The sequence below is a fragment of the Artibeus jamaicensis genome, unplaced genomic scaffold, assembly GCF_021234435.1.
Source record: "Artibeus jamaicensis isolate MK-2021 breed Jamaican fruit bat unplaced genomic scaffold, CSHL_Jam_final contig_585, whole genome shotgun sequence".
Classification (NCBI taxonomy): Eukaryota; Metazoa; Chordata; class Mammalia; order Chiroptera; family Phyllostomidae; genus Artibeus; species Artibeus jamaicensis.
The window spans coordinates 13,762,302-13,774,865 of NW_026521894.1; the positions used below are offsets into that span (position 1 = coordinate 13,762,302).

The window sequence follows — 12,564 nt, forward strand, 5'->3', positions numbered from 1 at the left end:
AGTACCTCTTTTTTCCTTTTCTCTGTGTCCCCAAGGTCATAGCACTGGTATGACCTCGTGTGAAATGTTCCTATTCTTTCCCAACACTCTTCCCCCGTCATTTACACCAAGCTCAGACCTGCCCCAGATGGCCGAGGAGTGGGGCAGAACAGAGGTTTGCTCCCCTGCCTGCACGTCATCCTTTGTCATGTGGAGTTCATTGAATGTGTAACAGTTATATATGAGGCCAGTGTTCTCGCTTAACAGAAGACTTCCCGTTTTGGAAAAGCCCGTCCTTTCCTGCCCCTTAAGCTTTGGCGAACACCCTTTTTCTGCACTGCCACTCAGGTAACTAACTAGTCACCATCACAGAGGACTTAGGCTGGCATTAAGAACAAATACCATATGATCTCACCTTTGACAGGAAGCTAAAGAGTAAAACAAACAAGCAAACAGAATAAAAACAAAGACACTGAAATAGAGAACAAGTGGGCAGCGACCAGAGGGGAGAGGGAAGGGAACTTAAGGGGAAAAAGGGGGAGGGACTTTGAGGAACAAGTATGAAAGACACAGAGATGAGGACTGGGGGGGTGGGGGGAATGGGAGGGAGGGGGGAGACTGGGCGGGGGGGGGGATGGGAGAAATAGATAAAAAAAAATGTACTTGAAAAGTAACTAAATAAAATTTAAAAAAAAAGAAAGCACTTCTTTTTTCTTATATAATAGAGAAAGATAACTGAGAAGATAAGCCCATCAACGACCATCAGTGAGTTCCAAATCTCACAGTTCAATACAAAACAAAAGATAAGCCCCAGCCCAAAGCTGTGTGGGTCAGAGGGAAGCCCTGATGCTTCATAACACAGGACTGTAGGTCACCTGGGCCCCACAGCTCCAAGGGGACTGCTGTGTTTGTGCCTTGCATTGGATGCAATGCGAAGGGAGTGCTTAGGAAATGGGAGTGCGCTCCTGCCTTAGAATTGAGGCCATGTAATTTGTGGTTATTCTGCCATTTGCCAAGGTAACCTCTTTTCATGAAAAATGTGCAGTAGTATCTAGCCAGCCTTATTCAGGAATGCACTTTATTCAGTACCAGATCAGGGTGGGGGGAGCGGTTTGAGTTCTTGCCTGATAGGAGGACCTGTAATCTGGGGTGAAGGCTGGGCATTTTGAGTGGCACTCGGGGACATTGCACCCTTGGGACGGGGTCGGACCTCATACACACACACCTCCTCATACACATGGGCTGACATTCACACACTTCAGTGTGGAAGGGGCCCAGATTCATCAAAATGCAGAAGCATTTTATTTCCAAGGGGATGGCAACATCTTATGTAATAGGTGTGTGGGGGGGGCACAGTTTACATCTGACTTCACTCTTTTCTGAAATCTGAGGATGACTGGGGGGTGAAGCTCAGTTCCGGAGCAGAGAGTCACTTTGAGCTCCATGGTTCACCCTGCTTTGGGGAGCTTGGGTACGGGTGTTTTCACAGGCCATAGAAGGGCACCTGGATGGAAGGTGTAAGGAAATCGAGTTGGGAGCTATCTTTCGAGCTCAGGTGGAGCCTCTGATGTTCATAAGCTACCTAAGCAAGGCCTGTGGTTAGTTACTCTGCTAGACCCGCTGGGTTTATTCTGTGGTCATCTTTATGAGTGCCTGCATTTCCATGTGGGGAGGGCTATGACAACTCTGGTCAAATTGTCTTCTAGAATTTGACATTTAGCTGCTGAGAGTCAGCATTCACGGGAACCTTGGCTACAAGAAATGCTTATAAAATGAGAGGTCTGGAGGCTGACAGGGTCCAAAAACATTGCAGCAGGTCTATTGAAAATACAAGGCCAAGTGACCTCCTGGGGAAAATGGGGGTATCCTGAGAGCTCAGAATGTTGATCACTTTGGGGTTACTGGTAATTCTTAGTGCCCCAGTTCCCAGATTGAGACCTGAAGGTTGAGGGGGGTCAACAAGAAATCTCGTCTCCCCCAGTCTCTGCCAAAGAGAGGCAGCTGTGCTTGGAGAACTAGGTATGGAGACCGTCTTTGCTGTGTGTACTTGTGGAGGTTGTTGTCACAACGGCCCTAGCTTAGGCCGACCAAAAGTGCAGCGGTTCTTGGGAAACGGGTTCAGAGCAGTGAGGGGGGTTGCTGGGGAGTGGAGACGGGGTGGAAATTCATGATCTACATGTAAGACTTAGTACCCGGAATCTGACCAATTAAGGGACACCTCTGTGTGCTCCTATTAACGTGGCTAAAACTAGACTTTTGGTTTGCAGACCTCCTCACCCCAGCAAATCAAAACACAAAAAATTATTTCCTTTCCCAGGACTTCCCCATTTCATAATAGTGCCTCTGTTCATTTGTGAGTTCAGATTCTAGGAGTAATTTTTTAAATCTTTCTTCCCTTTCTTTCCCTCCACCCATTATACATACAACATAGCCCAAATCCATCTGTTATTTCTTTTCTTGTACTACTTTGTGCGCCTTCATCAGCTCCCACCCAGACCACACCGAGACCTCCTTGGTGGTCGCCTTTTGTCCATTCCTGCCGCCCTACGTGCCTTCTATACAGAAGTCAGAGTAAAGGCAGCTTCTCCACTGGCCGCTGTTTACACCCTAAAGGAAGGCCTGGCCTTGGTTTGCAAAGGCCCTTGTCTATCCCTCTGATCTTAGCTTTTATTGCTTTGCTGGCTATGCTTGTGTCTGATTGCTTTCTTCTACTTGATCTTGCCCACAGTAAGTCCTGCCTTAGGCCCAGAGCACTAGCCAGTTCCCCGACCTGGAGCACTCCTTCCCACACTTCTCCACTCCCCGACACCAACCACAAGTCCGATATGCAGGCTTAAACTCTAGCATCAGCTTCTCCTGACCTCAGTGTGAGCCAGCCACTTAGTCATTCACTGTCACACTGCTCTGCGTTGTGTTTGGAGAGTACGCGTTACTTTTGACTACCCAGCTTTGTTTGTTTATTGTTTGGTGGCTTGCCTGCCTCTGTGCCTGAGAATGTAAGCGTCATGAGAGCAGGGGCCTTATCTGTCTTGCTCACTGTACCCACTGCCCAGAGCAGTGCTGATTCAGAGGGATACGTGAAATACCTGTCAAATGAAGTACTGAACCTGCTGTACTCAGCTTGGCACTGGAAAGTTCATCAATGACCTCTGGTGGTGGGGCCTGCCTTCCTCCTCCACTGTTTCCTGGGGTCTGATCCCTGGTCTTCTGTTCCCTTGCAGCCGCCCATGCCAACTTCCTTTCCCGTCAACGGTGCAGCAGCACAGCCCGATGTCCTCCCAGAATTCCTCCGTCAGCGGGCCTCTGCACTCCACCTCCTTGCCGCTCCCACTTCCGGTGACCCTGGCAGCACCCCAGCCCCCGCCTGCTGCCTCCCCCAGCCAGCAGCTTGGTCCAGATGCGTTTGCGATTGTGGAGCGAGCTCAGCAGATGGTGGAGATACTGACAGAGGAGAACCGGGCTCTTCATCAGGAACTTCAGGGTTACTATGACAATGCCGACAAGCTCCACAAGGTGTGTGACTTCCCGAGGGAAAGGGAGGGGGTAGGTTCTGTAAAAGGGACAATAAGTCTTTAACTGCTCATGGGGGGTTGCTTCAGTGTTAACTAGATCCCTCCTGATCCAGGTACTATCTGTGCAAGGTCTGAGACAAAATAAATTTGACATGGTGCCTGCCTTGGAGATGCTTACAGTCCAAAAGGGGAGAGTTGCCTGAGCTAAGTAATACCTGCCGTAGAACGTCAGGGGCTACAGCAGGTACATTGGAGGTGGCCCTGGACCCGAGACTCAGAGTCTAAGTAGCATTTTCCCAGGTGGACAGTGTGGAATAGAGAACACTGAGAGCAGCACAGGGCAGTGAGTGGAGAGAGACAAGTTTTTCTTTAAATCTGGGAGTCTCAGACAGCAGCCTTGGGACCGCCATGCTTATTTCATTAGGGGGTCTCTGCCAAAGCAGCCTTGTTTCTGTGCACTCTGCACTTGTGACTTGTCAGGGGAAAGATGCTGTGTAAACCCAGCCTGTGTAGTTACCATGGGAACGTTAGAATGTACGGCAGGTAGCCTTCATCCTTCCGGCTTTACGCTAAGAGCCAAAGTCAATGGGAAAACATCTAGCAAGAGTGAAGTGTTGCGGAGAGTGGTTTCATGATGACCCACATGTCTGCACCTGAAATGCTGCAGGTAGATGAGGTGAGGGGGCAAAGGTAATGGGTGTTTTAAGGCAGTGGAGCCACAGGGCCCTTGAGTTTCCTTTTGGCAGCCGAGGAGGCTTGTGTGGTGGAAGGCATCTTTAAGAGTCTATCAAAGTGCCTGGCTCTGTTTTGGACAGCCAGGGGCTTTTGTAAAGAGAAAGGGTAGGAGCACAGATGCTGCCTGACCACAGGAACATTGTCATTTGGCTCTACATGACAGTTAATGCTCCTGATGGCCATTTAGTGTTCACTGTTCAGTACTGATCTCACAGAGAGTCTGCTCTTATTGCTGCTCAGGGTTTCAGAACGGTCAGCGCCTCTGACATTTTGTGGGTCTGTAGTGAACAGCTGGGAGCAGCGGGTTTAATGGTACAAACGTGCACAGACAGAATCCGCCCCAGCACGTTTCTGCGGAGCTTCCGTGACATGGTCTGGAGCTCCCCGGAGGCAAGACCAGGCTTGGCTCAGAGAGCTTTGGCTGCCTTTATGGGAGGGGGAAAATGAGAGCCAGAGACAAATGGGCTGCCTAAATACTGCTGCCTCACCACCACCCCAGCCACACCCTTAGAAGGCGAGTACCAAGCCTGCCGTGCCCTGGCCTTGGCTCTCATCACTGCCCAGGCCCAAGCTTGCCTCCGACACCTCCCCAGCAGCCTCTTTCCAGGTATGGTCTAAAAATTGGAAAGGGCCAACTCAGCCCTTCTGGAAAATAAGCAGTTCTTTCTTCTTGCTAATGGAGCTCTGGCAGACATCTCCAGGAGTTATGCAGACCCACCCGAGGGCAGAGTTTTGAACAGTTACATGGAGCATGCAGAAATTGGGAGGTTTTGATATTCTTTGTTGACTTGTTTATTAATATGTACTTTATTGACTGGTAACATACATATCTTTCTTGATTTCGTTACACATTTCTATTTTGAAAAACAAAAATTCATCTCCCAGTGACTCAGTTTCTCTGCACAGAGGATGATTCTTAAATTCTGTGGCCAAAAGGATTTTGATCACTTCTGCAAAAAAAAGAAAAGTTAACAGCTGTTTGCCTTCTGAAAACCAAGCCTCCTTCAGTACCTTGAATATCATAATATTTCATTTCATTGCTCTGTCATATATCACACTGGAATTTTCCATTTAAAAACTCAGATGTTGACAAATACTGGCCACACTCACCCCTGGTTCCATAGCTGTGCTCAACAACTCAGACCACGAGACAGAGGAGCTGCATGAACTCTGCGACTTAGCATTTCACGGCTTGTGTTCCCAGGCCCCTCTTAGCATCAGCCTCAACACTCAGTTGCCTCTCAGCAGCTGCTTAATTAAGCCTGAGGTCGGGGGAGAGGACTGTCGGATGAGGTGACAACTGCGCTTCACAGCGATGGGGACCCCCACGTTGGGTGGAGCTACTGTATCGCGGCTCATACAATGGTGCCCCCTGCCAGCAATAACATCCAGTCCAGGATCCTCACGCTATGAGACTCTTGGAGAGATTCATTGTAAGGGAAGAACCAAAAATAGAAGAATGTTTAATTGCAGGGCTTAGTCTCTGCACACCAGGCCAGGGACGGAGCAGGAGAGAAGGACTAGACTTGGAGCCTGCCGCAGCCCCGCCTACATGGGATGGCCCTGTTCCTGTTGGAGGTGGAACGTGGTTTGGGGACCCTCTGGAAAGGGTTGTTTTTCAGTATTTCCTTTCCGTCACTCATTTGCTTCTTGTTCTTCCTAGTTTCTCTGAAACATAATTAATGGACGGAACTTCCAGCAGGACCAGACTGGGGGCTACTGAGTGGATTGGCTCAGAAGACATCAGGGCATAGACGGACATTTGAAGGGAAAGGGCTCCAAGGCATTTGGAGGCTGGCGTCCGTGGAGACCCTCTTTTGTCAGCACAGCGGTGGCGCCTCTGGCTGGGCAGTCCATGACTGGGACCGCAGGCCTGTCTTTGGTCCTGCGGCTCCCTGAGCTGTGCATGGGAAGGTGCTCAGGGAAGGAGCTTGGAGCGGCTGAGATTTTTCAGGGCCATTCTCTGCCTGTTTGCTTCATGCTAGCAGGGCTTTTGACTCTGCACGTGGTTCTGTGTCTGGGACAGTGAGTGCTTAGGAAGATCACACTCAGACTCTGTACTAGCCCAGTTAGTTTTTATATCAAGACCAGTCTGTCCAACCTTCTCTTCATCTTAACAAACATCAGAGAGGACTTAAGGTGCTCTGTGGTTCTCTCTCTCTCTGAAGGACTGTGCAATTAGAAATCATAGAGCTTTAGACTTAAAATTTTTTAAATGATTCCAGCCCAATTTCCCACCCCTTAGGAATCTTTGCTTCAGGCCCCTGAAAGGTCATTGATTTTTCACTTGAATGGTGCACTTCTGGAGAATGTAGTTAGGAAATGCTTGTTGAATGAAAGTCTGCATCTTTTTAACTTCCTGCATTTAGTCATCATTCTGTTATCTATAACCACAATAAAGGAGACTAGTCTGTCTCCTTTGTGACAGCTGTCATTTCTCACAGGAAATACCTTATCCTGACCTAAGATTATTGCCCTTTCTGTTTCGATTAGTACAAGCATACAACCATATTCAATTTCCTGATTGTTTAGTATTTGAGATTGTAAACTATGTTGTCAGAGGGTTCCTGCAATTTCCTTTTGTAGTGTGCAGAGAGAAGTTTCTTTTTTACACTATTTATTGATTGTTTTAAGAGAGAAGAAAGGAGGAGCGAGAGAGAAATATCTATTTGTTATTCCACTTGTTTATGCTTCGTTGGTTGATTTTTGTATGTGCCCTGACCCAGGATTGAACCTGCAACCTTGGCGGGTTCGGGACAATGCTCTAACCAACTGAGCTTCCTGGCCAGAGTGGAAGTTCTTTTAATGAAAGGAAAGAATTCAAGACTGCTTTTAGGAGTTATATGTTTAAAAGTTAATTAATCAATTAGTATTTTTGTCACTGGCAGGGCACACTTCTAGGGCCATGAGAACTATTTCTGCTTTTAAGGAATCGACGCTCAAATCAGACACACGAAATGCGCATGCACATCTGAATTCCAGTCAGGTATCTGCAGCCAATGAGCAGTGAAACCTGATGGCAAGGTTTCTGTGGGTGGCGGAGTTGAGGAAAGCCTCCTAGTTGTCCTGGGCTTTGAAGCACAAGCATTTCACCACCACAGGCACTGTGTAAGTATGCATGTCTGGGCGCAGGCCAACTCCAGATACCAAGTTCCTGAAGACCAGAGTTGTCTTACTTGTTCTGTATCCTTAGCACCCAAATACATAGTAAATGTCCAATAGATACCTGTCAGGATATATTTTATTTATAGGAATCTCAGCAAGGACTTTCTGCTTTGGGCAGTTGGGGTGCCTGGCTCATGGTGACATCTCTGTGGAGACCAAAAACATGGTGCAGGTCTCTTGGTGCCCAGTGAGGGGCACTAGTGCTCTCAACCCTGCCACTTTGCCTCTGATCCCGACTTTTAGCAGTTCATCAGGTCTCATGTTTGCAGGTGCTCTTCGTCCTTCCTCCTGCGCTTGTTATACAACCATGAAATGGGTTTATTGATTGCTACTGCATCTTTTGGTTTCCAAAAAACACTGTTAGGTTAGCGTCCTGTTACCACAGTTACAATGACTTATTACAGGTTTATATATGCCACAGACTAAATGCTCTCTCAGTTACACCTCTTGATACAGTGAAATACAGAAGGAGAACAACAAAAAAATTGTTTTAACCCCATATTTTTCAATTCCTCCACTCAAAGAGTTTTCTGTGGTATATTTGTTTATAATTAGATACACGTCCATTAGTCCTATATATAGATGGTTCTGTTAAAAGGGGGGTTAGAATGCTAAGTAAAGAAGCATCTCCCCAAGTGGGCTTTCTGTCCCTTTGGGGATGGGTAGGAAGGTCTCTGGAAGAGCACTGTACTTGGACTCTGGAAATTGGGGTCCAGTTGAATTGGGGTCCTTCACTTATTCTGTTTTAGTATTTTCCCTTATGTTAACCAGAAATAATAATAATAATAGTTATAAATTGCCATGCAAAATATAAGAAGCCTAAGCTATGTTTGTATTCACCCCTTTCTTATATTGGTACAGAGGGATTTTTCCAAGGTGACATCGGATGGTCCAGCCAGATGTGGGAGTCTGCTCTTTGCAGGATCCTAATGTAGCCCCTAGAGGGCAGACGGGAGTGGGGGTGAAATCACTTACACCAGTGGTTTTCAACCTTTTTCATCTCATGGCACACACAAACTAATTACTAAAATTCTGCACACCAAAAAAATATATTTTTGTCTGACAAAAAATAGGTATAATTTTGATTGATTTACAAAAATAATAATAGTAGTAATTGCCTACCCTTTTTGTTTCAAAGTGACTTTTTAATACAACAAGTACCTAGGATTTCTGGTACCAAAAATTAACCAATCAGATGCAACCTTATTATGCAGCATGACCAATGAGATGCAACTCTATTATATGATCTGTATGTTTGTGGTTCATACAGGGCATTCAAACCACTCAGCTGTTGTGTTGGCTCTTGTCATGTTTTTATTTGACAGTCTAAGGGAGAAGAGGTCAGTGCCCCTGACTAATCGTCAGGAATTGCATGTTTTAAAAATCCTTGCAGCTCTCCAGTGTGCCTCTTGGAGCACCCCGGTTGAAAGTCACTGAATTACGCAGTTTGGGTAGACATGAGACTTGAGATGCAGAAAAGGCTGCATTGAAGATATAACCTTCACACTTGGAATGTCAAAGAGTTAGTGTAACTGTAAGGCACCAATATGAATGTCAGAGTCCCACTTTCATGCCACTTCTTTCTTTTAGTTTGAAAAAGAACTTCAGAGAATTTCAGAAGCCTATGAGAGTCTGGTCAAGTCTACCACCAAGCGAGAGTCCCTGGACAAGGCGATGAGAAACAAACTGGAGGGCGAGATTCGAAGACTTCATGATTTCAACAGAGACCTCCGAGGCACGTCAGGTTCCATTCACATTCTCTCTGCCCCGCACCTCCCGAGTAGCCAACAGCCTGACTTCAGGTTCAGGTTGTGTTAAGTAATCTCGTAAATTCCAAGCACCTGGGGAAAGGGCGCTCAAAGAGCAGAATTCATTTTTCTGCCTTGCAGGTCGTAGGTTGCAGCACTGAGCCTGAGAAGTGACAACCTGTGTGAGAAGTGAGGGGGTTTGTGTGCAATTTCTTCCTGCATGAAAAATGTTAACAGTGACTCATGACTGTGCAAATGGGAACGTTTGAAAAGACCAGTGTTCGATGCACAGCTCTTCTCACGTCAAGCTGAGTCACTCGGTATCATGCTTTGACAGCCAGCACTTTACACTTGCTTGGTACAGTGTGGAAGACAGAGCTAGACGTGTGTCCCTCATAGGGAAAAATAAAGGCCCACAGTTGTGAGTGTGTGTACACTCACTCACCCGTATATACTCCCCAGAAGCTGGGAGCCACCTGCCCCAGGGTCTCGGCAACCTCCCACAGACAGAATGGTTTGACTGGTAAAATTTAACTTCACTTTCAGTCAGCCAAGCTGCTTTTCGGTTGCCTCGTCTGCCAGAATACTCAGGGTATTGGTAGTCTGTAGTAGCTAGACCTCACCTCTTCTACTGCTACAAACAAACCTTTTTATCTTGTATATCATATACATTCAATGAAAACTCATTAGGCTGAATTATTTAATTGAATAAATGAAGATTTATTTACCAATTGGTTTGAGCAAAACTAACTGTAGAATCTTTATTGGGTCATTTTGACCTTTTTTAAATATCTATTTAATTGTATTTATTTATTTATTTATTTATTTATTTATTTATTTATTTATTTTGGTTTCAAGATTGAGGTAACAGTCGTGGGCTAAAAACAGAAGACTCGTGGTCAAGGTTAGGCTAGGGCTGGGTTTGAGGCCAAGAAAAGTCAACCCCTTGGCAAGGACTTCAAGCCAGAGGTTTGCTCGTGGGCAACAAAGTGGTTTATTTTAGGGTTTGTTCTTAGCTGCCTTTTCTGCTGGTGCCTGCCTTGGCATTCCATTGCATAAAAGCACGGCGTGGCATCCAAAGACTTTTTCTAACAGTCTGGGATGTATTGTTTCTCCCTAAAAGTTGTTCAGTGTGAGGCTCCTGTCTGAGCAGTTCTCTTCCTGCCCCAAGATTGATTGATTGATTGATTGATTTATAGAAAGGGAAGGAGAAAGAGAGGACGAGAAACATCAATGTGTGGGTGCCCTTCACACGTCCCCACTGGGGACCTGGCCTGCAACCCAGGCATGTGCCCTGACTGGGAATCGAACTGGTGACCCTTTGGTTCTCAGGCCCACACTCAGTCCACTGAGTGACACCAGCCAGGGCTGTCTGAGCATCTCTTCATACCTGCTCTTGGCTCCGTGTCATTTCTCTGTGGACAATGATTTAGGTCCCCTTGTATTTCTTCCTGATTGTTTTCTCTTCGTGCACAGATCGCCTGGAGACGGCCAACAGGCAGCTGTCCAGCCGGGAGTATGATGGGCATGAAGACAGAGTGGCGGAGAGCCGTTATGCTTCCCAGAGTGAGTCTCCACTTACCCCTCCTAAAGCTGGTATTCATAAAAACCGGGGCCTGAGAAAAGAATCCTGTTCTTTTTAAGGGGGTTTCATGCTGTGCGCGTTTTGTTTTCTAATTCAGCGTGTAAGCTGTTGGGCCTCCTGGGTCTGCCAGACAAAGCCGAGGTGGTTAGGTATGAGTTCAGTAGTGTTTATTCTGACCTTCTGACCCGGGCCACCTAAAGGGTCACATCATGTCATCTCCACATGTGATGCTTGTTTCCAAAGACCAATGAGCCCATTTCTTCCCAGAATAAAATGAACCGTGGCTTCCTCTGTGCCTCCAGATTTATTGGGAGGATAGTGTATTAATTTCACCAAAGGCAAATGATAGAATCAAATGGGTTCTGAGAAACACATCGGCCAGGGTTAGAATTTCTGCAAATTCATTGTACAAGTCAGAAATGTAAAAAATACAACTTTCTCTTTTTAAAGCTGTTTAGAAAATTGAATTCATTTCCCTGTCATAAATCTCAAGAGCATTGCGAATGAAGTGCTTACAAACTACAGACAATTCAAACGACAAAAGCCACTTACTCAGACACTGGCCCTCCATTGTGTAATGGCAGCATCCGATGCTGTGTCCTCCAGTTTTCAAGGCTGGGAATTAATTGGTTAGGTTTTCAAATTCCCCGTACTGTTTGGCTGAGTTAAGTGCCTTTGTTTCCCCCCAATTTACTGATGGTTGCACTCCAGTTTTTAGTCTCGGCTTCATTTTTAAAAATCTGTTTTGGCAAATGGATACTCATACTGTCTAGGGTTTTTGCATCAGATGCTTTGTAGTCTTGCAGTAGGTAAATTGGCCTGAGCTCCAGACTCACATAAAAAGCTACCTGAGCATCTCGAAGTATTGACTTTCCCAACAGAATTGATCTCTTCCTAAGCGTGCGGGAGATTGACCATCTCTTCTGAGCTCTCCTTTGAAAAATGAGTCACATGTACTATCTGCATGTTGTCCCTTCCCTTTGGGTGATCAGATGCCCAGGCAGAGTCAGTGTCTGTGGCGGTTTGGCCAGCAGTGTCACTCTGCTGATGCACTGCCTTTTTGTCAGGGGACATTATTCTCTCGCTAATAAGTTCAGGTCCAAATAGGAAAGCCAGTTAGTTTCACCTGAGGGGCATTTGCTCTAGCCTCCTAGCCCAGGCTGTGCTGATGGAATGATAGAGTTTGGTGCTGTATGAGTTCAGAAATGTTCCTGAGGATTTCAACTTTCTGGCTCAAAGCTAAAACATTAATAATGCAGGCAAAAATGCCCTTCCAGCTTTATAGTCAGTGTTTGTTCTGTGCAGACACACTCCATTGTGTTCCAAAGGCATAGACGGGAGAGTCCAGAGACATTTTTCAACCGCTTACAGGTATCTCAGTGCTGACATGTGCTGTAATTGAATCTAGGCAAGGCATCTGAAGCAGGCTAGCGAACAGTGATACCTAGCCAGTTTTTCAGCACCTGATCTTCAGGACACTTTGTGCCCTCACCGTGCTTCTCGATTGTTTGCATTAGCTTTCCCTCTCCTGGTGTGCCCAAGAGATGAACTCAAGATGTTGTTTAACTTACAGACAGGTTTTTTTCCTTGGTGACTTGTGAGGACTAGCATGCCCCATGCCATATATGTTGCAAATATTTCCCCCAGTTGTTGTTTTTTTTTTTACCTTTGATCATGGTGTCCTTTATTTTACAGAACATTTTTAGTAACTATATTTATGCCTCCTGGGTTTTATGTCATGCTTAGAAATGCTTTTTCCCACTCCAAAATTATAAAAATATTCACCTCTGTTTTCTTCAGATATTCTTATGATTTCATTGTTTGCAAGGCTTATATTTTA

At 46.0% G+C, this 12,564-nt stretch overlaps 1 protein-coding gene across 3 annotated transcripts in view; it reads left to right on the forward strand.

Moving 5' to 3' along the window:
- AMOTL1 (angiomotin like 1) overlaps nucleotides 1–12,564 on the forward strand; it is a 147,196-nt gene that overhangs the window by 98,346 nt on the left and 36,286 nt on the right. For all 3 annotated transcript variants that reach the window (XM_053670445.1, XM_037163451.2, XM_037163449.2), the window contains 3 exons: nucleotides 3,201–3,492; nucleotides 8,982–9,126; nucleotides 10,616–10,705. In XM_053670445.1, the coding sequence (XP_053526420.1) occupies nucleotides 3,201–3,492; nucleotides 8,982–9,126; nucleotides 10,616–10,705 (527 nt within the window). The remainder of the gene's footprint in view (nucleotides 1–3,200; nucleotides 3,493–8,981; nucleotides 9,127–10,615; nucleotides 10,706–12,564) is intronic.